General features: G+C 52.2%; 2 protein-coding genes across 4 annotated transcripts; one reads left to right on the top strand and one right to left on the bottom strand.

The window, feature by feature from the left end:
* Positions 1-646: 646 nt before the first annotated feature.
* Positions 647-7961, top strand: UCK1 (uridine-cytidine kinase 1). Its single transcript, XM_084797912.1, has 7 exons — positions 647-858; positions 1023-1182; positions 2090-2186; positions 2351-2493; positions 2584-2678; positions 5906-5954; positions 6753-7961. Exons 1-7 carry the CDS (start codon positions 751-753, stop codon positions 6932-6934), a joined length of 834 nt encoding a protein of 277 aa, XP_084654038.1. The 5' UTR covers positions 647-750; the 3' UTR covers positions 6935-7961.
* Positions 7955-26787, bottom strand: POMT1 (protein O-mannosyltransferase 1). 3 transcript variants are annotated; one of them, XM_084797903.1, is made up of 20 exons: positions 26615-26786; positions 25877-26028; positions 22705-22811; positions 22521-22571; positions 21190-21336; positions 19714-19825; positions 19012-19077; positions 18830-18923; positions 18423-18578; positions 17061-17191; positions 16624-16719; positions 15145-15237; positions 14051-14147; positions 11896-11988; positions 11586-11706; positions 11150-11247; positions 10515-10631; positions 9635-9761; positions 9338-9515; positions 7955-8662 (listed from the first exon to the last, which is right to left on the bottom strand). In XM_084797903.1, the coding sequence occupies exons 1-20, from the start codon at positions 26648-26650 to the stop codon at positions 8488-8490; spliced, it is 2247 nt and encodes a 748-aa protein (XP_084654029.1). In that variant the 5' UTR covers positions 26651-26786; the 3' UTR covers positions 7955-8487. The 3 variants fall into 3 exon arrangements, with proteins under 3 accessions (XP_084654029.1, XP_084654030.1, XP_084654031.1); XM_084797904.1 differs by lacking the exon at positions 21190-21336 and having other exon boundaries at positions 26615-26787; XM_084797905.1 differs by lacking the exon at positions 9338-9515 and having other exon boundaries at positions 8487-8662; positions 26615-26787.

Raw genomic sequence — 26787 nt, 5'->3', positions numbered from 1 at the left:
GTGTGGGACACTATGATGGAATTGGTATTTGAGGGAGAAACATGTCTTGATTTTTAAGGTTTCTTTTATGGGGACTTGTGCAGCCAGTATTATTGGTAGTATTTTTTTTTTCAAATTCTATTTCCTTTTCTTTATTCAGTGGAAACATTTGCAGTGTTCAAGACAATGTAGGTTGTATAGTAGGGCTGTGGTGTCATTTTCCTTGGTCAGACTGATTTTAGGGAAGCAGGCTCAATTCCCAATCCTCCCTGAGAGTAAACTAATGTCTGCAACAGCAGTCACTGTCCAGGTAGGCCTTCTATGACAATCCAGTCAGACTGAAAAATAACCACCTCTTAGGCGGCAATAATTCCAGGGAGCAGAAAGACATTGAGAATATTGATAATTGATATATTAATTACGGAGGGTATGGATGGAAGTAAAAGAACATAAGGGAAAAAAGCAAAGTAAAACTACTGGTTAGAAGCGGGGCATGGTGGCACACACCTTTAGAGAGAGAGAAACAAAACAAAAACAAAAACAAAAACAAAACTTGAGAGAGCTCTGGGCGGGAGGTGGAGCCCCATCCTGGCCCCGCCTCCAGGTACCGGGTCTTTCCGGAGTCGCTGGGGCTGGCCAGAGCCAGAGCCCTGAGTGCCGCGCCGCTTGCGCGCATGCGCCCCTGGCCCCGGAAGCGCTGCGCACGGCGTCCGCCCCTGCGTCCCGGCGGGAGGCAGCAGAGTCAGTGGATGTAGGGCCGACGCGCTCGACATGGCTTCGGCGGGAGGCGGCGGCTGCGAGAGCGCCGCGCCCGAGGCCGATCGCCCCCAGCCGCGGCCGTTCCTCATCGGCGTGAGCGGCGGCACGGCGAGCGGCAAGGTGAGCAGCCTGCGCCCGGGCCTCGCGGAGGGACTGCCGGGCCGCGGGTTGAGGCGCCATGGCCTCCCGCTTAGCCGCGGCACCTGTTGCTAGCAGCCAAGGGGCCGCCCCCAGGGGCTGGCGGGTCACTGCACAAGCCCAATTCCGGCACTTTCTGTCCCCAGTCAACAGTGTGTGAGAAGATTATGGAGCTGCTGGGACAGAACGAAGTGGACCGCCGTCAGCGCAAGTTGGTCATTCTGAGCCAGGACTGCTTCTATAAGGTTCTGACGGCCGAGCAGAAGGCCAAGGCCTTGAAGGGACAGTACAACTTTGACCACCCAGGTACATGCAGAAAGCCTGCCTGGAGGAGAGGTGGGGGTAGAGGTTAGACTGCTGCGCTGTAGGCTCTACGGGGATTGCAGACTGCCAGGTAACGGAGACGGGTGTGGGTGCAGGTTGCTGGATCAGGGCTGGAGGAGATGCTGGTGGGATGCAGGCTGCCAGACCAGGGCCACACTGGAGGTGTTTACTGGATGCAGACTGCCGAGGGAGGCAGTCCAGAAATGTGTATGTAGGATGCAGGGTATCGGACTGAGGCTGTACGGGCCAGAACTGCTGGATACCAGCTGCCAAGGTGGGGATTGTACTGGAATGCAGAAGCAACAAGGGCTCCATGCAGCTTTACCCTCATTTAGGAGGACTGGGGTGCTTCAAGACTTTGCCTAGAGCCCCTTGGAGAGGAAGCAGTTGGAGGAGGGATCTTGAGGATGACTTCTCTATGTGTTGGAATCTTGTCCCTGCACTTTGCTACTGAAGGCTACACCCTTTTCCTGCATGACTTTGGATCCCCCAAGCTACCTGGGGGCAGCCTTCAGAGAGGCCAGTTGTAGAAGCCTAGGCTAATCTGGCACCAATCCCCCCCCCCCCCCACCTTGGAGCTGTTTCCTAGTCTGGAAGGTGCCTGCCGTTCCTAGAAGGTTTAGGTTTCCTAGGGACACATGAAGGTTGGAGAACAGTGGTCCTAACCGTCTCTTCCTGCATACAAAGAGGAGCAGAGGCCCAGGTCTGGCCAATCAGAAAGTCTCTGTTCCAGGTTCTGGTGGGACAACTTTATCCTTCATCCTGTGGTGTGCTGTGGGGTCCTCAGCTTGGCTCCCAGCCGTACCAACCCTGGGCGGAGGCAGCTGTCCCCTGTCGTCTGCTGTACTGGGGCAACGGGAGTAGCCTGGGCCTTTTCCTGTGTTTGTAGATGCTTTTGATAATGACCTGATGCACAGGACTCTGAAAAGCATTGTGGAAGGCAAAACTGTCGAGGTCCCCACCTATGACTTCGTGACCCACTCAAGGTAAGCAGGTAGCTCCCGGGAGGGCCGGTGAGATGGGGCTGTGTACACACACAGTCCTGTGGCGGATTCTACCCCTGTCTGTTTCCCTGGACTGTCCTCCAGTGAGAGCCCTTGTTACTAGCGTGGGCCATAAAGCAAGCCCTGGCCTGGCCTCTCCGTGACAGGTTGCCAGAGACCACGGTGGTCTACCCAGCTGATGTGGTTCTGTTCGAGGGCATCTTGGTATTCTACACTCAGGAGATCCGAGACATGTTCCACCTGCGCCTCTTTGTGGACACAGACTCTGATGTTCGGCTGTCTCGAAGAGGTAAGGGCCTCCGGGTGCCTGGCTGGGGCTAAGGCCTTCCTGGGATTCCCAAGGAAGGCTTATGGTGGTGCCGTGCTCCTGTTACCACAGTTCTCCGGGACGTGCAGCGAGGCCGGGACCTGGAGCAGATTCTGACCCAGTACACCACCTTTGTGAAACCTGCGTTCGAGGAGTTCTGCCTGCCGGTATTGCCTTTATCTATTAAAAAATGAACATGGAGCCAGGCGTGGTGGCGGCGGCGGTGGCGCTGCACACCTTTAATCCCTGCACTTGGGAGGCAGAGGCAGATGGATCGCTGTGAGTTCGAGGCCAGCCTGGTCTACAAAGTGAGCTCAGGACAGCCAAGATAATGCAGAGAAACCCTGTGTTTTTTTTGTTTTGTTTTGTTTTGTTTTAAAGGGGTGGGGGCTGGAGAGATGGCTTAGCCATTAAAGGGTAGGCTCACAACCAAAAATATAAGAAGAGTTTGGTTACCAGCACTCACAGCTGTCTCTCCAGCCATTAACATTACGTGGTAGGAAAAAACAAACTCTCTCAAGTTGTCCCAAGCCCCTAGCCTCTTCCTGCCTCCAGCCTTCAACTAGAGCCTCAAAGCCTCTTTCAGGAAGCTCCTAACCACAGGCTCGGTCTAGACCCTTTTAGTGGCATTTCCTGGGTTTTGCTGCAGGCTGTTAGAGAGGGTCTCACTCATTTCCAGTCTTAATAAATTGCTTTCAGCTGGGCGTACGCCTTTAATCCCAGCACTTGGGAGGCAGAGGCAGGTGGATCACTGTGGGTTCGAGGCCAGCCTGGTCTACAAAGCGAGTCTAGGATAGCCAAAGGCTACACAGAGAGACCCTGTCAAAAAAAACAAAACAAAACAAAAATAAAAAATGAAAATGGGTCCCAGCTGTGCCCACCTCTCCCTGTCTGTACTGTTTGCCTGTTTGACTCAGGCTGGACCCCACGCACCTGCATTGGCCATTCCCTTCCAAGCCTGGCCTGTGTGTCTTGCTCACTTGACTTTTGCCCGTTCTCCATGGCCCCTGCCCTCTGGCCTGCTCTGCATCAGAGTCTAAGATCCCGGTAGACTCATGAGGACTCTGCTGTGGTTTCATTGTATGTCCTGGGGTTAGAGGCAACTGTGCCTCTGCCCAGTTCAGGGAAGGAGTATGTAGGATTTAAAGTTTTTTTCCTCTGCTCACTCTCCCAGTTAATGAGACAGAGACCCGTGGCATCTGTTAATAAGCTTTAAAGCACTACAGCTGGGCAGATGCTCATCTGTTCTAGCCTGTCTACGCTGGTCTGGCCTGTTCTCCAGCTGTGTGCCCTGTTACATGTCCTCTAGTCTCACCCTGGCCCCTCTGGCTCCACCTTTGTCCTCGTGGCTGGCAACCTTCACCTCCTTCACCTGGGACCCTCACCAGAGGATTGCAGGTCCTGCCTTAACTCTCCTGCCCAGCTATTGGCTGTTCAGCTCTTTATTGACCAATCAGAGATGATGGAGAACAATTTTTACACAACACTGAGACAAGAGATGCTTCAATAGCCATGACAATACCAGAGCCTGTTAGCATTCAGCTCACGGCAGGTTCAGCACTGACAACCGAATACACAGAGACACACTTAATACAGTGTGAATGAAGGTCATCTCTACAGAAGTGAGGTGATGGGGAGGGCAGGACTGTAGCCCAGGCTGGCCCTGAACTCAGTGCAGTCTTCTACCTTTAGTCTCCTGAGTGCTGGGATTTTAAGTGTGAGCCATCACACTCAATGTCAGATTGGAGTGATTTAAAGAAAAACATAGTAAGCCAAGGCTATACAGAGAAACCGAAAAAAGAAAAAGAAAGAAAACAAGTATAGTAGCATTTTGCCCCTTTTGTGTGGTGACGCATACCTTTAATCCCAGCACTTGGGAGGCAGAGGCAGGTGGATCACTGTGAGTTCGAGGCCAGCCTGGTCTACAAAGTGAGTCCAGGACAGCCAAAGCTACACAGAGAAACCCTGTCTCAAAAAACAAACAAACAAAAAAAGGTAAGCCAGGCACAGTGTTTCATGCCTGTAATCCTAGCACTAGGGGAGGCAGAGGCAGGCGGATCGCTGGGTTCAAGGCCAGCCTGCATTTCCCCTTAAGTAACTTCCCTTTCTTTTGAGAGTTGACCGTATCCTATTCTGTCAAATCTTTCTCTGATTTATCACTTTTTCTGCTACTCAATTAGACATCACTTTTCAAACATGGGTGCTTCCTTCTACAAACTAACTTTAACTTCATTGTTTAGGATAAAAGGCATGTGCCACCATGCCTGGACCTAAGCTTTTCTTTACCTGATACTTGCTCTATACCAGGCTGGCCTTGAACTCAGATCTGTTTGCCTCTGTCTCCTGGATTAAAGGCGTGTTTGTATTTCAGCCAGATCACACAGACCTAGAAGGTCTTAGGGTGTGATCTCTTGCCAGAGCAGCCATGTTCTGAATTAACATTCCTCTACACCACACCTGGCTAAAAGAGTGTTTTCCTTAATCCTCATGCCCTCTGAAGTTCTGGAAAGTGCTCGTTTGGGAAGCACAGACTGTTGCGGTTTCTCACTCGCTGCCTGTAGCTGAGGAGGTGGTGGGTGGCCGTGCACCTCACCAGTGCCTGAGCAGACAGCTGCCTTCTTCCCTGGTGCTTGTGGTGCTGCTGACCTCCCCAGGGTTCACTGACTCAGCTCTGCAAGCCAGTCAGCCCCTGGGGGGCATCTCCCAGGCTGGTGGGCGGGGAGTGGGTTTCAGCCCCTCTTCACCCCACGCGATGATACTGCCAAAGTGGATACCAGCTCAGGCCTGCGCTTGCCTCTCATGGGAAGGATCTCTACTGCCCTCAGCAGCCTTTCTGTCACAGTGGACAGGCCTCCTTGACCCAAACCCATAGGTCTGCAGCATCAGGACCCTTCTGGGTCCACAGAATGCCCTCACCCTCTCTGGGCTTTGTCTAGCTCAACCATGTTCCCTCAGCAACATCTTTTTGTTTTCCTCAGTGGTGTCTGCTGGAGTGTCACCACCATTAGAACAACTAGTGAGCACCTGTGAGGCAGGCGTCGTGTATGTCACCATGCAGTGGAGGGCCCACGGGTGGCGCAGCTCTTGTCTGTCACGCTCACTCCTAATGGACATTTGCAGGCCTCAGTCCCAATTTCAGAGGAACTGTGGGAGGTGGGTGCACCTACCTTGCCCAGCAGTTAAGCTGTGACCAGGCAGGCACAGCGGGGCACTGGCATGCTAGCATGCTCTGGCTCAGTCTTCTGCTTCACTGTTCAGAGCCCATCTCTCACCTGTCTGTGGCTGTCCTCAGCCTGTCAGTGCCACCAACATCCAGACTCTCGTCCCCTGTTGCTGAGCACCTTCAAGTTACCCTGAAGGAAACAGCCTCAAGCGAGCTCTCTGTGTCTTTCAGACCAAGAAATATGCTGATGTGATCATCCCACGAGGCGTTGACAATATGGGTAAGAAAACCCCAGCCCCACTCCAGGCCATGAAGCAGGGACTGCCAGCTCCGGCCTCGGCTGCCGAGGCCCCCCAAGTGTGTGCATGGGTCCTGTATCTGGGACACGGGTTCATGTGCACTTCCCAAGTATTTAAGAGCTGGTGGGGAGCCGGGTGGTAGTGGCTCATACTTTAATCCCAGCACTTGGGAAGTGAGGCGGCAGGTGGATCTCTGTTCGAGGCCAGCCTGGTATACAAAGTGAGTCAAGGCAACACATGGAAACCCTGTTTTTTGGGGAATAAAAAGAGCTGGGGGGGCTTCCAGAGGGATGCAGGGCACACATGGGGCAACTGAGGAAACAGCCAGGCACTGGCTGTTCTGGCGTTGATAGTGAGCCACAGTGACGTGCTTCCCAGTGTGATGTGGTTTGTGTACACGTTGCAGAAGTAAAGTTTGAAGCTATGTTAGCTATCCTTATTTGTTTTTGGCAGGCTGTTGAGATGCGTTTTAATCTGGCTCAGTCAGCATCAGCCCTCACAGTGACAAAGCTAGGGAGTTCCTTTGCACATGTGCAGTCAGATGCCTTGTATTTGCTGAGCCATGAGGCTGGCGGGTGGCTCAGGACTGCTGTGAGGCAGAAGGCACAGTGGCTGTCCAGTGCAGTGAGTGTCCAGGCTGGTCTCGAACTCACAGCAATCCGCCAGCCTCTGCCTCCCGAGTGCTGGGACTAACTAAAGGCGTGTGGTGAGTGTTTTGCGGGCAGGCTGTGAGGGTGCTGGGAGTGTCCATGCTGAGCATTTCCCATGGCTCATTGCAGTCGCCATCAACCTGATCGTGCAGCACATCCAGGACATTCTCAACGGTGACCTGTGCAAGCGGCACCGAGGAGGGCCTAATGGGCGCAACTACAAGAGGACCTTTCCTGAGTCGGGAGATCACCCTGGGGTGTTGGCCACTGGCAAGCGCTCACACCTGGAATCTAGCAGCAGACCCCATTGAGGACCAGCATATGTAGGTTCCCCACAGCCCAATGATTAAGGGTCTGGGTGTAGGGACAACCACTGTCTCCTAAAAGCACAGTCAGGGATTCCTCTGAGGGTGATTAGGGTAGCAGCAGGACCAAAGCCTTCCTTGCCCGGGAGGGCAGCCTCATGCTGACAGAGCATTCCAGTCATTGGAGGAGGCCAATATCTCTGGATCACTCGGTGCCCAAACTGCATAGTAAGGCCATGGTGCCGGCTTCCAGAGAGATGCAGGACACACACTGTCGGGCATCTGAGGGACACTGGCTGGCCTGGTGTTGCTAGTGAGCCACAGAGAAGTGCTTCCCAGTGTGATGAGGTTCATGTACATGCTGCAGAGGGTTGAAGAGATATGTTAGATGTCCTTGTTTTGTGGCGGGGCTGTTTGTGACTTACGAACCCAGTTTTACACCTCTGGGCTATAGTCCAGTCTGAGGAGCCTGAGCAGGAACCCTAAGGTCTACCCACATGCCTCTAAGAAGCATCACACTTGATGCAGGAACTCTGGGTATCCTGGGGCCTGGATCATGGCATCGATGGGAGCAGGCCATGGGGTCTCTTGTGGCTAAAGCTGTCTCCACAGCACTGCAGAAAGCTGAGCCCAAGCAGCTGTCTGTATACAAGGCCCTTGGGTCCAGTTCACGGCTGGCATGCCAGGGCAGGCTGTGTCCAGCCAGGGGAGCACTGGAGTGCAGTCAGGTGAGCGTGGCTGCCTAAAGCCAGCCGTTGTCCTGTGTGCCAACCCCAAGCTTGTGGCTCCACAAATGGCCCCTCTGTGCTGTCAAGTTTGTCTTCCCTCCCACAGGTGGCCCTTTTGGAGAAGTGTCCTTGGCTGTTGCCACAGCTACGGCATGGGCACTTCTCATCTCTTGTTAAAATACAACTGTGGTCCCCGCCCGTGGCCATGACAGCAGCTAAGCTGTGCTGGGCTCGGGCTGCTTTCTGTTAGTGCTGTACTGGTTTTGTTGAGGGAAAATCAATAAATAACGCTCAAAAGTTATCAATTTGTTTATTTTCATCAGGGAAGGCAAACTAAAGGTAAGGAAGTGTATGGAGGGTGACTTAGCTGTGGGAGTCAGGCAGAGACGCCTGGTGACATCTCCCAGGAGATGTCTTTAGTGTCAGATCAGTGAGGAGTCTGGCTGTAAGGACCGTCAGATCCCAAGCAGGCTTTACATAGGGCAGCTGTGCCTGCCCACAGCAGGCCTGGCGGAAGGCAGGGCTGAGACCCCATTGTAGGCCACAGCTGGGGTGAGGCGCCTGGCCGAGCACTCTTGCCTGCCTTGGTTCCACGCTGGCAGCTCTAACACTGGCTGGGTCAGAGTCAAGCCTCATGGGTGATGCTGTGGCAGGCCACATTCTTCACTGTGTGAAAAGGAACCAGTGGACAGGGCTCTTAGGCGGAATCGTAATTCCTTGAGTCTTTCCTGTACCCAGCTAGTGAGTCCTGCCTCTGAGGCCTCTGCGGTGGGAGACAAACACGGTTGTGAGATTTTTGTCCTGCATGCTTGTCTTCCGTGCTCTTGTTCTCTAGTACTTCCGGATCAGGATGTCCCAGCTGTCTTTCCAGCGAAGGGCCCGCAGCTCGCCTGGTGAGAGTGGCTTGTCCCCATAGGTTAGTGGGCGTAGCATGTTGGACACATGGCATGCAGAGGAATACCATGCTATCACCAGGGCACTGAAGACATTCCTCTGCAGCTGGGACCTGTGGGCAGCCGGGCAGAGTGAAGCTGGAGCACCTGGCTTGCCTCCCCACAGCATCCTCGCGGGGCCATCTCCCAGGAAGCTGCTATCCCTGCTGACCTCTGTGGACTTACCTGGGTGTTCCCTGCTTCTGTGCCCCCCAACCCACACAGGACCCTCACCCCCGCTTCTGGCTTTGCCATGGTTCTTCCCACAATGGCCGAGGTGTGACCACATCCCACCACGTCTGGGCAGTGAGCTGTTTCACGGTGTTAAGCCTCTCCCCGGTTCACAGCCCTAAGGCCCACTGTCCCAGCACCTGCACAGGTGGCCGCAGCCCTAAGGCCCACTGTCCCAGCACCTGCACAGGTGGCCGCAGCCCTAAGGCCCACTGTCCCAGCACCTGCACAGGTGGCCGCAGCCCTAAGGCCCACTGTCCCAGCACCTGCACAGGTGGCCACAGCCCTAAGGTCCACTGTCCCAGCACCTGCACAGGTGGCCGCAGCCCTAAGGCCCACTGTCCCAGCACCTGCACAGGTGGCCGCAGCCCTAAGGCCCACTGTCCCAGCACCTGCACAGGTGGCCGCAGCCCTAAGGCCCACTGTCCCAGCACCTGCACAGGTGGCCGCAGCCCTAAGGCCCACTGTCCCAGCACCTGCACAGGTGGCCACAGCCCTAAGGTCCACTGTCCCAGCACCTGCACAGGTGGTCGCTGACGTGCTGCAGGACAATTGGGAGCAGCAGGATCTGGAAGGTGAGTGCCGGCAGGTAGTGGTAGAGGAAGAGCATCCTCTCCATGAGGAAGAAGGGCAGGTAGTTGAGCGCCCAACCGCCAGTACACAGGGCTCCAGCCAGCACCCAGTGGGACCAGGCATCTGTGGGAAGGTGTATCTCAGAGCAGCTCTGGGAGGGCCGTGGACACATTGCTAAGTCACATACTGTCCCCAGCACCTCACCAACCCCAAGACTAAGTGGACTGATGGATGACACTAACCCTCAGGGAGGTCACAGATTCTCCTTCGCCGGCGGAGCAGGTACCACAGGAAGAGTATGGTGTAGGCCACTGTGGCAAGGCTGGTGGAAGTCCAGATCACAATGTTTCCAAGCAAGTGGATCTGAGCCTGAAAGCACAGGCAGTTAGGAGTCTCGCTGCAAGCGGAGGGCAGGGGCCATGGGAGAAAACCAGTGCACTTGAGCAGAGTTCAAGACCACATAGGCAGGCTGGGAGCATGCTAACCTTCTGGCAAGCCTGGATGCCTGTGTTACACATCCCGACAACTAATGTGCCATCTGCAAAACTGAAAATAGGAGTAATGGAGATCCGGGGCATTGGGCGTGGATCCAGGGCTGTGGGTGCTGAGCAAACCTTGCCACTGAGCTACCCACAGCCCAGTTAGTTCATTTGTGATTGTCTCAGCCTCCTGAGCTTAGACATGAGCGCCACCATGCCTGGCACTGGGATTCATAGGAAGGTCACACCCAGAAAGAGGAAGGAAACACACAGACACACACACACAGCTGTGCTGTGGGACAGCCCTGGGACTTGCTCCATGTGCCTTCACTTTGTAGTGACTGACCTCGATTCCACTAGATATGGGTGGGTGCTAGGGAAGTCTTAGTATTTACTCAGTGAGCAACACTGCCCCCAAGCAACCCCATGCTGTTTGCTTCCATTCTGCTGTGGCAAGAGGCAACAACTCTGTGTGACAGGAATGGGACAGCAGTGAGATTCCCTCAACAGGGAGGCCTTGTTCTTTGGCAATGAGCAGTCTAGGCCTTGGACTGCCTGGTATCCAAACAAAAGCCAGCCTTTGCTTTGGAGAAGCCCAGGACACCTACAGGAAGTCGACTGGGGCTTGCACATGCTTGCTTACACTGGTCCTGGGATGCAGCCAATAGGCAATGTTGGTGTCCAGGGTGACCCACTCCAGTGGGGTGGAGCTGTACTTGTGTTCCAAGTCTTCCTCGTTCTTGAGCGTCAGCATCTTCCACTGCACAGAACAGAACACAGGTTGCAGAGGATGGCCACGCCTCCAGCTACCATAATGTCGAGGTGTGCTGCTAAACTGCTGTCCCTTGTACATTGATTGCCCAGCCTAAGTTCCTCTGTCAAGTGCTGCAGTAGCAGCCCTGCATGCAAACCTGGGCCATTGGCTTGGGAAGTCTGACTCCATGGACTGCGCTATCCTCTGCAGACCGTGACAGGAGTCACATCATGGACTCTGAGTCTCTGCCTGACTGACCCAGGCCTTCGCTAGTTGACTGGAGCCCCTTTTGGCCTGATACGAGGCCTTCAGACACCCTGACTTTATTACAATGTCACACAGATGCAGACCCTCCGTGTCCCCAACTCTGCGTGGGTGCATGTCCATGGGGCCTGGAGAGAGGCTCATTCTGCTGAGGGTTCAGGGACTCTGAACTTCAGGGCTCAGCAGCACACAGAGCCTTCATGGGTAAAAGTCAGTTCCTACTGAGCAAGGGTGGGTGGCGTCCCTCTGTCACTGGTCACCTGCAGTTCCGAGAACCGGGCCATGAAGCTGAGGTTCCTGCTGATGTCAAACTGAGTGGGAGAGTGCAGCTCCAGCTCCCTCTCTTTCTGCTCTTGGCCTGGCAGTGGACACCAAGGAAGAGACTGAGGCTGAAGCTGCCACCAACCCTTTCCAATAACCCACAAGGACGCCTCACCAACCTGCATCACCCCACTTGGTTCCCACTCCCCAAACTCTTCAGCCAAGTCAGGACTAGTGTACCCTGGGATACAGCCGCCTCCACAGTCCCCCAGCACAAACACCTCAATGGAATCGTGGATCAGTGCGAGGGACTCAGCCAAATAGAAGAGCGGGGCTTAGGTCCCTCCAAATCAAGTGTTGTTTTGGTACTTCCTGAGTGCCATGAGATCCACAGAGACACCCAGATGCCCAGGACCCAGGGCTTTAGTGACTCACTTTTGCCATAGCGGTGTTCCTCCACATTCCACACCATGCTCTCGTGGTAGCCTTGTGACAACTTCTCCCCAACCACCTCCAACTGCCGAAACCCCCAGTCAGGGAGGTGAGCCCCGCTCAGCTGGCCAAACCAAGAAAGACAATGCACGTCACGCTGCTGTATAGCAGAGCCCTGCCCCAGGTCTTCCTACGATTCTTCCCCTGCCTACGTGTACTATAATCACAGGGTGACTTTCATCACATGGCTAGCGTGTGGGCATAGTCTGGGGGAGGCTAGGGCCTGACAGGCTGACCAGGAGCTACCCTTTACCTTCAAGATGGCAGATGTGTTGACATGCACGAAGCGCACTTCCGACAAGATAGTCTTCCAGGTATCTCGGCTGGACTCTCTATTCACAATGTCCTGCAAGAGCAGCTCCTGTCAGCCAGTGTTTGTGAGGCCCTGGGTTCTGTCCCCAGCACCACAAACCAATATAAACCTCAATATGTCTAGTCAGTTACACACCCCTTTTCAGACAGCCTTAAATATCAACGGCAAGAGCAAATACCCATAGCTTTTCTGCTTTTTGCCTAAGATGAGAGAAATCCGGTCACATAGCTCTGAAGCCAGTGTGGGTCTCTGCTAAGGTGAAGAGTCCTCAAGCAAAGGAAAGACATGATGCTAGTGCTTGGCCTTGGTGCCGTGGACCCTCCATGATCCCCACAATACAGCGTTTTAGCCAGCCTGTCTGAGGCTGCAGGCTAGGCACTTCCCACCAAGGCTTAAAAGCCCCCTATTCAGTCCCAAGAGGACATGGACTCTAGCCAAAACAGGAAAGTTTCCTAGACTGGCCAGTGTAAGATAGTTCTAGAGGTCAGACCACCTGAGACTGGCTCAGGGAAGGTCCTGGGCCCAGGAGCACTATTACAGCCTGATGTGCCTCAGTGATGTCTCATGATGAGAGTTACAGACCTCAAGAGGCTGAGCAGGGGTAAGACATCCTGGACCAGGTGGCCCCTCCTGAAGCCTGCGCCCCTCTCCGGCAATTATTTGACCTGTAGCAGGTGGTACTCAGAGGGCTGCCAGGAGGCGGGCAGGGGAAGGGATCAGCAATGGAGCCATTAGTAGCCAGGTGGGAGGGAGCGCAGGGAGATTCAGTGCCACTGCACTGAGGCAGTGTCCCAGGAAGAGGCCCAGGACACAGGAGAGGCTGGAGATAGCTGTGACCAGGTGGAACAGAGCAGAGATGGATGAGATACGCCCATGAAAAGCAGTCGTCAAGGACAGAGCTTTGCTGAGGAAACCAGCAAGGGGCAAACGGTATCAAATGGGTATGGTTCAAAATAGGAGGGAAACTGAGTAATCAGGGCTCCTGCAGCCAGTCAGAAGCTAGGCCAGTGTGGCCTCCTTGGAAATGATCCCCCCCTGCAGCTGTTCATACTCAGTCCGTGGGCTCAATAACAGAGCTCTTGCACAGAACCTTTCCCAGGGGACCTGACTTTGCAAGGGGAACAAGTGACCATCACAAAAAGAGCACTGCCCTAATAAAATCACCCTCTGATGGCCAGGCAACTGCTTGTGCTCCTATATGGGTGAGAACTGGCTAAGGTGGCTGGAGGCCATGTCTGTGGTGGGAGGGTGTCTTAATTAGCTTTAATCACCAATGTGATACAGCCTAGTGTCCGCCTGGTAAGGGAGTCCCAACTGAGGGACAGTCCCTGTTGGCCTGGCCTGTTGGTGTGTCTGTGAGGGATTGACCTTGACTGTTACTTGATGTGGGAGGGCCTAGCCGACTGGGCGGCACCATTCCCTGGGCAGGTGACCCTGCTGGATGAAAGCGAGCTAAGCATCAATCTGGAGCCAGCCACAGTGTTCCGCCATGGTTCCTGCTTGAGTTCTTGCCCTGACTTCGGGCAGGGAAGTCTGTAGAATAACCCTTTTGCCACTAAGTTGCTTTGGGTCATGGTACTTGGCACAGCAACAGAATGAAACTAGAGCAGAGGGTAAAAAAGTCAACAGTCCAGGAAGCAGGCCAGCTGGGACAGCGCCTGACCCCAAAGGCCTCACACGACAGACACAGCATTTGGAACTTTCCCAGTCCATCCCTGAGGCCCCAGTGACTGCTCCCCATGGGAATCCCTCAGACTTGCTTTGTAAGAGCTCCCTATCCCATTTGACATTTGACTCCATTATCTGAAGAGGCATTTGGATGTTCTGAGGTAGAAATCAGGTGTTCCAGCCGGGTGTGGTGGCGCGTGCCTTTAACCTCAGCACTCGGGAGGCAGAGGCAGGTGGACTGCTGTGAGTTCGAGGCCAGCCTGGTCTACAGAGCGAGTCTAGGACAGCTAAGGCTACACAGAGAAACCCTGTCTTGAAACAAACAAATAAACAACTCCACAAAACAAAACAAAAGAAGAAATCAGGTGTTGCCACTGACAGCCACAGCCCCTGGGGCACCCAGGCCAGCGCTCCACGTGGAACTCACCAGCCTCCAGAGGTTCTGGGCGGGCATGGAGATGTTGTAGTCAATGTAGCAGGAGACTTCCTGAGAATGGGGACTCAGTGGGGCTGCAACGTCATGCCTGGAAGAGAGAGCAGAGCTGATCCTTAACGTGTCATTAAGGGGAAAAGGCTGCCTTTCCAAACAAAGCTGGCTCTGCCCGCTGAGGCTGTGGAAGCTGGCTGGAAAGGCAGCAACCACAGAGGTCACACATCCAGTGATGGAGGCTGCTCCAAGGTGAACTTTCATGGTCAACATGACACAGCTTAGAGTCATCTGAAAGCGAGTCTCAACTGAGGGACTGCCCAGTTTGGACCATCTTATTGTCATATCTGTGAGGGACATCTTGCTGTCCTATCGGTGAGGACTGTCTTGCTGTCATATCTGTGAGGGACCTTCTTGTCATATCTGTGAGGGATCATCTTGACTGTGTGTGTCCAGAGTTGATGTCCAATGACTAGATGGTGTCACAGGGCTGGAAGTATGCGTCTAAGAACTGGCCCTGCTGTGGCACTGGTCTGACAGAATCAGAAAAGCAGTATTGTCGGCGCTGGGCCAGCAAGAGCAGGCTGCTTTGCGTGGCTCAGCCTCAGTGTCCAGAAGCAGCCTGCCATCCACAGTGTATTCAGGCAGGACTCACATCGTCACAGGATGCAGCAGGCAGCCCACAGGGCGCAGTATCAGCAGCAACATTCCAGTGCTATGGACACTGGACTGCCAGACAGAGCACCAGAATAAAAACTCAGTCGGAGGGACAGTACCCAGGCAGGGTTTCTGGAAAGGTAACCTTAGGAATATTGTAGCAGGAGAGAAGAGTGTGGAATCCAAGAGGTGCTGTTTGCTTACTTCAGGACCAGCAGGGAGGCCAAAGGATGGGGGTGACACAAGTCGGGGTCACTAGGAGCCTCACTCAGGAGAGCTGAGCGAGTTTTAGAGAGGGCGGCAGGCAGCGAAGCAATGAAGCCCACTCTGTACTCTCTAGCGCCCAGTGTGGCCGGGGAGTGAGGCGGAGGCAGGAAGTCAGGATGGAGGGCACAGGCTGAGTGGGTGGTGGAGGGCAAGCATCGGGGCGCACTCACGTGTTAAGGAGGCGGGTGGTCATGCCGTGAACAAGCTGTACAATGTCTCCATGTCGTACAGGCCTAGGAGGGTTGTTTACCACCATCTGGTGTCTAGGAAGACAGCACTGTCAGGGGGACACTCAGCGCACTTACTGTAAGCTCTCTGGGATGCCAAGGCTCCAAGGTCTCCCTGCAGACGCTGGGGAGTACACACCCCCAATGTATGTACTTCTTGCGTGAAGTGACTCTTTAGCTCTTTTCAACTCTCCAAATTGTCAAATGTGACTCTATATGCCATTGTCACACTTGTTTATAAAGAATACACTAACTGGTCCCTCCCCCCAAATCCTTATGTTGACAGCATATTCTTTTTTTTTTTACCTAAAAAAAAGGAGCCTATCAGGCTGCGTGAGGTGCTGTATACCTGTAATCCCAGCACTAAGGCAAAAGGTCTGGGAGTCTGAGTCAAGGCTTGGCTATAAGGAGAGACACTCTCTCAAACAAATAAAAAAAAACAAAATAGGAAAAATAAAGAATAAAACACACTAAAACGAGCCAAATAAAAAGCCATCTAAAGCCAGGTGTGGTGGTGCACGCTTGTAATCCCAGCACTTGGCGAGGCTGAGGCAGGTAGATCTCTGTGAGTTTGAGGCCAGCCTGGTCTACAAAGTGAGTAAGTCCAGGAAAGCCAAGGCTATACAGAGGAACCCTGTTCAAGAGGGGGGAAAGGCCATCTAAACTCTTAGAACCTATCAAGTCCCCAGCACTGAACTAGTGCTAGGTAAATGGCCTGGCAGGCCAGACAGGGGTCAGGGTGGCTGGCCTCACTCACTGCAATGAGTCAGAAAAACAGATATGCAGCTATACAAACCAAGCCAGCAACCTATGTGGATGGACACAGGCCAGCCTGGGGCAAAGTGACAGGAGAGGAGGGGACACCTTTAGATGGACCAGCCTAAGAGGCCACCCCAAGGATCCAGCCTTCACATCCCTGGCAAGAAGGGCGAGTGCAGGATGGCTCCGGGCCTGGCGACCGTGAGATTGTTGGAGGAGTACCCAGCAGGAGTTAGTGTAGAGGCCAAGGACACTCGAGAAGGTACCTAGTGGAAGGCTTCCTAGAGGCTGCCGATGCTGGCCGGGAGTGAGGGCGGAAGCTCAACGTTAGTCAAAGGGAACACATCATTTACGGGCTAACCCCGTAGGCCTAGACACAGGAGTGCAGAGAGGCCCCCACACAAGGCCCTCTTGAGGGCGGAAGGTGTGGAAGTGCTCTGCAGCACACCTTGGACCCTGTTACAACCCCTAAGAGAAGCTAAGGCAGGTCCCTAAGGACCTGGACCAGGGCCTGGCCTCGCATCATAATAGCTTAGAGCAGATACTTCAGCTCCAAGGCTGAATGAGGCCCTGGCCAGGGAGCACTCACAGAAGGGAGTCCCAGGACTCAGAAGGCCTTGTCCAGCCGTGCTGGGCAGGGGGCTCCGATGGACACACACTCACCTCCCAGGGTCCTTGACGATCCACCAGTTATTGATGTCTTTGAAGGGGTAACAGGTCACCTGCTGCTGGTGGGAGCTGCCACGGCCACTCTCATATCTGTGTGAGATGTCAACAAAGAACAGACCTGAAGTGGGCAGCCAGGACCCACAGGCTGCTCTGCTCCCCCCTGGTTTCTGGAGAGACCACCCAGTAGGACGTATCACCCGACAATACTGAGTCTGTCAGAGGAGGCACGGCCATGGCATTCTATAGCCCTCAGGGTTTCACACTGGATACCACTAAAGTCATGAGCTTGGGCCTGGAGCCTGGCTGCCTTTCTCTCTCTAAACTTGATCACAGAAAGTGACAGGTCTTAGCACAAGCAAACTGGAGAAAGCAAGATATTTTTTTTTTCCAAAACATTTGTGATTGCAAATTAAAATGGTCACTTTCCTTACATCATGGGATAGGTGTTCTTGTGGGAATGAAGCCAGCAGGGCAAGGGTTTGCCAAGGACGTTCCTCAGAGTGACCTGAGAGCCAAAGGCCACCTCCAGGGGCTGGCCTTGGGTGATGCGGGCTAGCCCTCCCTAAGACAGAGAGAAAAGGTCTCAGGTGAGCTCAGGAGACTAACCATCCTTCTTCCCCATGGGTCCCAAGATGGAGAAGTGTCAGGCTCAGCGGCAGTGCCCCTACTGTGGAGCCATCTCATCGGACCAAGACCAACAATCCTAGCCTGGCCTTGGTGACGGATGGGGGTAGTGGCAGATATGATCATATAATTCGCTGTAACTAGCTCTCAGAGACTTGGGTCCTACTGAGCTACAAATCCTAAGTGGGTGTGTGCTCACTTACTGGTGAGGTATTCAGGTGGCTTTTCCACCAGAGATTCCTTTTACAAGTATCTCTCCTGTGAGAGGCAGGCGCTCGTGTCTGAGAGCCGAGGAGATGAGACCAGCTGTGCTAACATGCAAATGTGACCATCTGCTCCAGACCACACCCCTCACCACCGCACAGTGTTCCAGTTTGGGGGGGTTAGGGGCCACCCACATTCAGAAGGTCCAAAATGCAAAATGCTCTCTCTGTCATGTGAAGCCGAGTGTCGTACAAGCACTCAAGATGTTCTGGAGATCTGAACACATTGACTGCAGACTTCCATGTTAAGGTGCTCAACCTGCGTGTGTCTGCAGCTCGTGACTCTCACCGGACTTGGGTCTCTCTCATGAGGCATTTAACTGCGCAATCAGGATTTCAGAATTCCTTTAAAAACCAACATGGGCTGGGAGGCGCAGTCACACGCCTTTAATCCCAGCATCCCACCACTTGGGAAGCAGAGGCAGAGGCAGGCAGATTGCTGTGAGTTCGAGGACAGACAGGGCTACACAAAGAAACCCTGTCTTTGAAAAAGAAAGAAAGAAAGAAAGAAAGAAAGAAAGAAACAAACAAACAAACAAACAATAAAAACCCCAACATGGCTGTCATTTATTTGGCCCGCCCCCCCCCCCCTTTTTTTTTTTCCGAGACAGAGTTTCTCTGTGTAGCCTTAGCTGTCCTGAACTCACTCACCCTGTAGACCAGGCTGGCCTCGAACTCACAGTGATCTGCCTAACTCTGCCTCCTGCATGCTGGGATTAAAGGCTTTTATTTGGCTTTTTAAAGCAAGGTGTTGCTACAGAGCCCTGGCTGGCCCTGACCTGCGGCAACCCATCTGTCTCTTCCTCCTGAGGGCTCCAAGTACCACCACGGCCAGATCTGACCCTGCTAGACAGAAACTCTGAGGCCCTCTTTGTTCTGCAGCGACCTGGACACCAGGTTTCTTACCTCCAAGCTGGCTTGGAAGGCGCTGGACATGATTTGGTCATGGGGCCCAGAGCGGTAGAGCAGCAGTAAGTGGACATAGAAGAACAGTAAGTACAGGAGAACAGGGATGATCACCAGAGCCACCACTCTGGCGAGCAAGTGACCGAACACGCGGATCTGCCAGGGGAAGAGAGGAAAGGTCTTCCTATCTGCAGAGCGGTGCGTGCGGTTCCAGATCCTGCATGCAGGCTTAGGGAAAGTCACTGAGAAGCCCCATCTCCCGTGCGTACACTGGGGAGGCTCCAAGGTGAGCTGCCCGACTCCCACTTCCTCCTGAAGCCTGGAGGACCCACTTCTTTAAGCCAACTCCTCCCTAAGCCAGCTCCATCCGCCCCCCAACCCCAAACCCTGCAGACATGAGCACCTACATTCGACAAGGTCTGGTCTCCGATCAGGTCCCAGGCATGGACAGCTGCAATGCTGAGCACGAGCAAGTAGGTAAAAATTCCCATGTATTTGATACTGAAAAAGACAGACTTGAAATAAGGTTACAAGACCGACAACCCCACAGACAGGAGGAATACTGGTCACATCGGGGGCTCTAACTCACCCAACAGCGCAGGAACAAGAGACCCCGGTCAGCATTAGCCACAGCCACCAGTGCAGTGAGAAAGGGCTGGGACACAAAGAGAACAAGGGAGCAGTCACACGACTCATCCTACAGGTCGGGATGGCACGTGCTTCTCTGAGCAGTCTCAAAGTTGCTCAGTCCTTCTGGGCCCCAGCCACAATACAAAGAACCCGCCTTCCCGTGTGGGTCTCAGAAGAACTTTTCTTTTTGTCAAGAAAAAAAATTTGAGCCGGGCCATGGTGGCGCACGCCTTTAATCTCAGCACTCAGGGACAGAGGCAGGTGGATTGCTCTGAGTTCGATGCCAGCCTGGTCTACAAAGCGAGTCCAGGACAGCCAAAGCTACACAGAGAAACCCTGTCTCGAAAACCAAAAAACTAAAAACCAAAAAAACAAAACAAAAAAAGAAATAAAAAAATTTACTGTGGTTAAAGTAGAAATAGGATGAGGTTATAAAATCACATACCCAAAAGGCATTCTGCAAGCAGCTCCTCAAGGCAAAAGGCACTAGAAGTCACCCAGGGCTAGGTGCAGGGACATCCCAGAACCCTGGCACTCTAGAGGCTGAGGTGGAGGGATGGCAGCCACTAGGCCTCCACAGCCAGACCGTCCAAAAACCAAAGGCCACCCAGCCTGGGAGCCCTTCTCTCCTAACCAGAAAGGCACGCCCCTCTTTCTGTACCTGTGTGCTTGGGAGTTGCAGAACTTCAGGTAGGACAACACGGCCAGGAGATTAAAAAATATCAGTATGGACTCCAGCAACATGAGCCTGGACTGGGTGATCAGGGCATTTTCTGTTACAGAGACAAACGGCTATCAGTACGGAGCCGCACAGGCTGCTGGGAATACAAGACCAGTCACAGGAGAGAGATGAAGACAGCCATCTCTCCATAGAGAGGAGGACCCCCTCTGAGGATGCCAGTCCCTGTCTATACAAAGCCAGGCATTTGTATAAACTTTGCACCAAGCTGGCTGCATAATTTAAGTCATTTATGGATTACCTAAAACCCTTCATACAAGGTAAATGGCACATAGTTAGTTTAATGTCTTGTTAAGGGAACAAGGGGGAAAATCTTTTCCTTTTTGAAGATTTAATTATTTAATGTGTATGTGTTCTGCCTACATGTGTGTACATGTGTATACTATGTAGGTGCCTGGTGCCTGTGGAAGTCAAAACAGAGTGTTGGGTTCCCTGGAACTGGAGCCATGGACAGTCATAAGCCACCATTTGGAAGCTGGGAACCAAACTCAGGTCCCCTACAAGACCCATGAGTGCTCTTAACCTCTGAGCTAGGTCTCCAGTCTCCAAGAAAAACATTTTTATGTAGTTAGTACAGAAGTAAGTTTTGGGGGGAAAAAAAAAGGGACAAACTCTTGCTATAGCCTAGGCTCACCTCACACTAAGATGCTTCTGCCTCAGGCTTCCAAGCGCTGAGGTTACAGGCCCAGCAAGATCCTTCATGGGGTGTGCCTGTTTTGGGGATGGGAATGGACCCAGGGCCTCATAAATGCTAGGCCAGGGCCCAATCACTATGTTACATCCCCAAGCTCAGGGTTATTGTCTTTACATATTAGTTTTTTGTTCCCCCAGAGCTGAAAACCGAACCCAGGGCTTTGTGCTTGCTAGGCAAGAGCTCTACTACTGAGCTAAATCCCCAACCCCATTTTTTTTTTTTTTTTTTTTTAGACAGGGTTTCTCTTGTAGTCCTGACTGTCCTGGAATAGCTTTGTAGACCAGGCTGGCCTGGAACTCACAGACATCAGCCTGCCTCTGCCTTCCGAGTGCTGGGATTAAAGGCGTGTGCCACCATGCCTGGCCCTCATATTATATTTTTTTAAAAAAATGTATGTGTGTGAATGTGTATGCCATGGTGTGTATATACGCCCCTGAACACGGTCTGGCAGCCCCCACCTTTAATATGCCATCATGGCCACATTTCCACTTCTGAAAAGAGTCTGACCCCACAGTCTGTCCATCCTGCATCAAAGGGGGCAGCCCGGGAGTGGAGGCCAGTCTGGAACCTGGATGAAGCAGATGTGCTCACGAGGAAGCACACCCATCAACACCAGGCTCCACTCTCCAAGCCTCACGTTGAAATACCACAGAGGGGCATTTCCTGCACGCTGGCAGGCAGGCAGGCAGGGAACCAAGGCTTACCAATGAGCATCAACAGGGCGGCTCCCATGGCAGCACAGTGGGAAAAGTGGAGCTCCAACACTATCTGGTAGGCCATGGGTACTGACAGGGCCCCGGCAAGGGCTGGCAGCAGACGCAAGGACCACACGGGCACATTGCTACTGTATTCTGGAAAGGGCATGACACAGCAGAGGTGAGAGCATGCGTATTGACACACAGCCGCTCACAGACACTCAAATGTAACTCTATAAAGCTAGGAGGCACATAAGCAACTGAGGGTGCAAACACGGGGTCAAGACTCTGAAATCAGCCTTAGCATTTTTGTGGTGGGTAGATTCAGAGACGGGGTCTCACCACTGAGCATGGTGATGCACACTGTAAATCCCAGCGAGGCAGAGGCAGGAGGACTGCTGTGAGTTCAAGGCTAGCCTGGTCTACATAGTGGGTTCTAGGACAGTCACGACTACCTGGTGAGACCCTATCTCAGAAAAAAAAAGTTAGGTTCTCAAACTCGGGAGTTCAAGTGATCCTCTGGCCTCAGCCTCCCTGGGAAGCTAGGACTATAAACATAAACTACCATGTACCCAAACTGCTTTGAAATGAGCTCTGCCGTCTAGGGACCAGCTCTCACTGAGCACGGGAATGATAAGCAAGGATTCTGAAATTAATGGTGACTTAATATAATATTTACCCCAAGTAGCTATGGCCACATACAAAGATTATGCATATAAGGGCCAGTGGCTATCAAATGCCACAGGATACAAGTACCAAGAGCCAGGGACAAAATAATTAACAATCACACAAACACACTTTACCATACCTTACTCTCTTTTTATTTTTTTGTTTGTTGTTTTAGTTTCTTGAGGCAGGGTTTCTCTGTGCAGTCCTGGCTGTCCTAGACTCATTTTTTTGTAGACCAGGCTGACCCTGAACTCAGAGATCTGCCTGCCTCTGCCTCCCTGAGTGCTGGGATTAAAGGTGTGCACCCCCATGCCCGGCTTCTTTGTCATTTTTCTTTCTGTATTTTATGGGTGTTTCGTCTGCATATATGACTGTGTATGTTTAGCCAAAAGTAGGTGTCAAACCTCGGGAACTAGATTACAGATGGCTGTGACCTGCCATGTGGGTGCTGGGAATCAAATCTTGGTTCTCAGCAACAACAGTCAGTGCTCCTAATTGCTGAGTCATCACTCCAGCTCCTTCATCCAGAGCTTTGAAAAGACGTTCACTTGTACCCAAATAACCAGTTATAACCCGGTTCAGACCAGTAAGAGGTAACTGTTGGGTCTCTGGAAGGCACCGCGTCTCTATTCTTTCATGTACAGACTAATGAGGAGAGCGAAAACCCTTACCTGCTCCAATACGGTTCCACAAGAAGTTACCGTCGAATCCTCCTAAGTAACCTAAAACAAAAAATTTGGAATACAGACCAGACCAAACAAGGTGAGAAAACAAGACACGATTTCTGCCCTTGAGAAATTTTACTTGATAAACTTAATATATTTCAGGACCTAAAAGACTGTTTCTCTTACCTACCTCCCAAGGCTAGTAGCATGTGGCCAAATGGTGGCCCACTGTCATCCAGAAAGAAGATGCGCTTCATGTAAAAGGAAATGTACTGCCCATAATACACTTCATCAAAGCTGCAAACAAACACAAGACCACCCACTAGAAATCTTTTTTTTTTTTCCCCCAAGACAGGGTTTCTGCTCTGTGTAGCCTTAGGTGTCCTAGACTCACTTTGTAGATCAGACTGGCCTTGAACTCAGAGATCCACCTGCCTCTGCCTTCAGGAATTAAAGGTGTGCACCACCACACTAGGCCCAAATAGAAATCTTAACTGGTACTTAAGCTTTATAAAAAAAAATTTTTTTTTGTTTTTGTTTTTTTCAAGACAGGGCTTCTCTGTGTAGCCTTAACTGCCCTGGACTTGCTCCTAAATTAATTTTTAAAAAATATTTATTATGTATAGTTTTTCACCTGCACGTCTACCTGCAGGCCAGAGGAAGGCACCAGATCTCAATATAAATGGTTCTGAGCCACCATGTGGTTGCTGGGAATTGAACTCAGGACCTTTGAAAGAACAGGCAAATGCTCTTAACCTCTGAGCCATCTCTCCAGCCCTATAAAATTACTTTTTTTTTTAAACATGTATTTTGTCTGCATGTATGTCTGTACACACTTGTGCAGTGTCCACAGATGGCAGAAGAGCACATCAGATCCTCTGGAACTGGAGTTGGAGACAGTTGTGAGTCCCATACAGATGCTGGGAACTGAACCCAGGTCTTCTGCAAGAGCTGCCAGTGCTCCTAAGTGCTGAGCCAGGTGTCCAGCCAGCTAACAATCTTAACTATAAACACAGACAGGAGAATAAAACCTCATGTTTCCACTGACTTCAGGTGAGTGAAAAGCCAAGGTCAGATCCTGTTCCACCTGCATTCAGCCCCCAAACACTAAGACACTTAGCATCACAAATGTTAAAATAACCAATACAGCATCCCAGAACCCGCAGGAGCGTGGTGGAAAACTCACCAGGCCGAGTGAGCACTAGGGTTGCCTGCCTTGTGCAGAGCCCTTTTTTTCTTCTTTTTTCTTTTTGAGACAGGGTTTCTCTATGTAGTCTTGGCTGTCCTAGATTTGCTTTGTAGACCACGCTGGCTTCAAACTTGCAATGATTTGCTTGCCTCTGCCTCCTGAGTGCCGGGATTAAAGGCGTGCACCACCACGCGTGGCATCTATTTCTTTAGTTTTTTCTCCCCTGCATGGACATGTATGTGGTATACAGAACATGTATTCATGTTTATGTGTGTGAGAGTACATGTGGGGAGGTTCATACCTATGTGTGCGTACATATATGTGGAGGCTCAAGGTTGCCATCTAATGTCTTTCTTGGTCACTCTCCACTTTATCTCCTGAGACGGCCTCTCATTCAGTCTGAAGCTTGCCCCTTTGGCTGGTTTGGCTAGCTAGCCTGCTTCAGAGAGTCCTTGATTGAGCTGGCAGGACACTAGGATTACAGATGAGACACAATGCCCACATGGCAGTTGAGTGAGTGCTTAGGATTTGAACTCTGGTCCTCACACTTGGCGCGGCACCTGCCCAGTCCTCCTCACAGCTTTTGACTTAGGGATGTCCTGGCCAAGCTACTGAACTACCTCATGCGTCTTGAGGCTAATTCCACCTCACCCTCTCCCCAGCTACCAGCACTCAAGTGAGGATGCTCTCAAAGACCTGTGTGTTCAGCTCCAGAGGATCGAAAGCCTTCTTTTGGTTTTGAAGGCACACGCAGACAGACAGACAGGCAGGCAAAGACACACACACACACATTCTCTCTCTTAAAAAATAATTATTGGCTGGGCGTGGTGGCACAGACCTTTAATCCCAGCACTTGGGAGGCAGAGGCTGGTGGATCACTGTGAGTTCGAGGCCAGCCTTGTCTACAAAGTGAGACCAAGACAGCCAAGGCTACACAGAGAAACCCTGTCTCAAAAAACCAAAATAATAATAATAATAATAATAATAATAATAATAATAATAATAATAATAATAATAATAAAAATAAAAAATAATAATAATTCTCATCTTCCAGAAGTATATATTGAATTAATCATAAATGAAATATAGTATCTTAGGATTTGCCTCAAATTAATCTGTTTTAAGGGTAGAGGCTGGGTAACAACTGTACTGACAGAAGGATCTTATTCTATTTGTAAACATATCTAACATCTGTAACAAATTACTTAATAAACACCCTTTCAGTAATAGTATGTTTCCCCTATGAACCAAGCAAGGCTCCCGTCCAAATCCACCAAACCCCCTCCTTTCAAATTTAGAAGGAAACTGCACCTGACTTGAGCCACTCTTACTACAGTCCTCAATGCAAGACCTAAAAGGTACAGGCCACAGGGCCCCACGCCCACACTGCCTGAGATGACCGTCCCTGGTTATCACTGTGACTACATCTGGAATGAACTACCATGCAGAAGTTGAGGGCACACCTGTGAGGTCTTGCTTGCTCTGAGGTGGGTGAAGCCACTTCTAGTCCCGACCTTCGGGTCAGGAAAGACCCCCACCTTTAATCCGGCTCTTTAATTGGGGCCGTATCTTCTGCTCAAAGTCTGTATGAGGCCCCAGAAGTAGGAGGCTTTTCCTCCTTGCCTGCTTGCCCCCGCCTTGCCAGCACTCCGTTCCTTCACTGGCATCAGAGCCTACTTCTCCAGGATTCTAGCATATACTGAAGACCAGCGGAGACGTCCAGCTTTGTGGACTGAGCAAGTACTGGATCCTTAGACTTTCCATTTATTCACAGGCAGCCATTGTTGGGTTAGCTGGACTGCAGCCTTTTAAATCATTCCAGCAACCCCCTTGCCCTCCCTCCCCAACATATAAGTTGTTACTCTAGAGAACCCTGAGTGATACTCTGCTAAAACATCCATCACCAAGAGGCCCAGAGGGGCTGGAGAGATGGCTCAGAGGTTTAGAGCACTGGCTGCTCTTCCAGAGGTCCTGAGTTCAATCCCCAGCAACCACATGGTGGTTCTCAACCATCTATAATAAGATCTGGCGCCCTCTTCTGGCACGCAGGCAGAATACGGAACAAATAATAAATAAATTTAAAAAAAAATTTCTCTCTCCTCAGCAAGGCGCTTCGGGTCACTGAGAACAACGCCTCTTGGATCGCACACCCTCCTCCCCCATCTCTACTTACACCACAGCCCGAGGGTAGGAGAGTTGCCAGAGTCGGGTAAGTAGTCCCAGGGCAGTCAGAGCTACCAAGTTCAAGTTGATGTCAGCAGTCACCACTAGAGGCCGCTTCAAAAATCTCAACATTTTGCAGAAAAGCAAGCCTGGGAGGACAGCCTGGAAAAGAGGGGAGGAGCTACCATGAACAGTAAATAGATAGCAGCCTGCAAAGGTCCAAAAGACGCTACAAGGATCCTAAAGCAGCCTGAAGGGTCAGACAGAACGACTCTTCTAGAACATACCTGTTGGAGGATTAATGTTGTGTTCAAGCACAGGGTCCCCTTAAAAACATTTGAGGGATGAACTGAGGAATCTCAGAACTTGTACAAGCCATTCCATTAACACCTGCTGGGCTCTTGCTAGGAGCGAGGCTGCTAATGAAAGATGTGGCCTCTCTTATGCCGTCCTACAGTGGCCGAAAACTAACCCCAACTCCGGTGAGCTCTGGGCACCGTTACAGCCCAGTGACCTAGACGGATCTTCCCGTCCTCTCCCGGGGGCTTTCTTCTCCTCCCAGAGTTGCCCCGAGCCCCTTTTTTCCTCTAGAGCTCTGCACACCCCGGCTCTTTTCCATCTGGAGGCCGCCCTGGAACCGCCCATGCTCAGCCAAGACCGGAACATCCACCGACCCTAGCGCGCCGCCCCCGATCCGGATCCCGGAGCCCTGGCAGGAACTCTCGAATCTGGCTCTCCAAAAACCTACTAGCGTTTCTTCGAGTCCCGCTGAGCGGCTCTCCATGTGGGGACACGCCTGCAAACCGCCTGGCAGGTTCGACCGTTGGGGGCGAGGCCGCTCGACACTCCGCACCGCCCACCGATCCACGTTCAACTGGTTGCTCCAGCGCGGCTTACAACCAGCGGCGCGCGTGCGCGGCA

The sequence above is a fragment of the Acomys minous genome, assembly GCF_964271855.1.
Source record: "Acomys minous genome assembly, chromosome: 10".
NCBI classification, from domain to species: Eukaryota; Metazoa; Chordata; class Mammalia; order Rodentia; family Muridae; genus Acomys; species Acomys minous.
This window is presented reverse-complemented; position numbering and strand designations above follow the sequence as displayed.